The 845-nt window shown below is 52.8% G+C and overlaps 1 protein-coding gene across 1 annotated transcript; it reads left to right on the plus strand.

Annotated features, from left to right (window-relative positions):
• Positions 1-8: 8 nt before the first annotated feature.
• Positions 9-837, plus strand: LOC110034575 (the record flags this gene model as incomplete). The annotated part of the gene is made up of 1 exon (XM_020738824.1): positions 9-837. A coding segment is annotated over exon 1 (701 nt), but the record flags the coding sequence as incomplete, so codon positions are not given.
• Positions 838-845: the final 8 nt, after the last annotated feature.

Genomic DNA, 845 nt, shown 5'->3' on the forward strand with positions numbered 1-845 from the left:
CATAAGCCATTGCATCACTAGCGGTGGTTTCTCCCCCAAGAAAGCACTGACGAAATCCCTAATCCCCGGTTTTTATAAATGATATCCCTTCATCATCTTCTACAGATCGCCAAGCTCTCAGTTCAGATCGAAGAAAATGGAATACTCATTGGAGGCTCCCAGTTTCCGGATCTCTGTCGGAGCATCGGCAGAGCTGTTGATGGAGACTGCAGAGATCGCCGGAAATGACGATTTCTTGTTGGATGATTTCGAATTCACCTTTACGTTGATCGGATCGGACTCCGACGCCGCCGCAGAAGCAAATGTCGACGAGATGTTCAACGATGGTCGGATACACCCCGTTTACCCTATATTTAACGGAGAGCTCGGCTTGAAGCCTGCAGGAGAGGAGAAATTGGAGGGGGGAATTGGGGCCCTGGCAATGGATTTTGAGAAGCGAGGTCGGCGATCGAGATTGAAATCATCGGCTTCGTTGAGTTCATCAGAAGCCAAGGAACTAGAAACTGCGGATTACTGCGTTTGGAAGAGTAATTCGACGGGGAGATTGAGGCTCCGGGATATTGTGCTGGGTCGTAGCCGGAGTGAAGGGGATAAGCTTCTCTTAGATGCAGCATCGGGGGAGGAGAGAATGGCGAACAGCTGCTTTGCTCTCTTTAGCTCTAACCCTAAATCGGCGGCGAAGAAGGTGGGGAAGAGGGGGAAGAGGGGGAAAGAGAATCCCGGGGCGGTGAAAGAGTTGGATATCGCCACCGCTCACCGGATCTACTACGGCGGGGGAATCTCCGGCGGAGGACCAATGGAGATCGCCGGCTCACGGCGGAGTTTCTTGCCGTATCGGCAGGGGG

The sequence above is a fragment of the Phalaenopsis equestris genome, unplaced genomic scaffold (assembly GCF_001263595.1).
Source record: "Phalaenopsis equestris unplaced genomic scaffold, ASM126359v1 Scaffold190623, whole genome shotgun sequence".
Classification (NCBI taxonomy): Eukaryota; Viridiplantae; Streptophyta; class Magnoliopsida; order Asparagales; family Orchidaceae; genus Phalaenopsis; species Phalaenopsis equestris.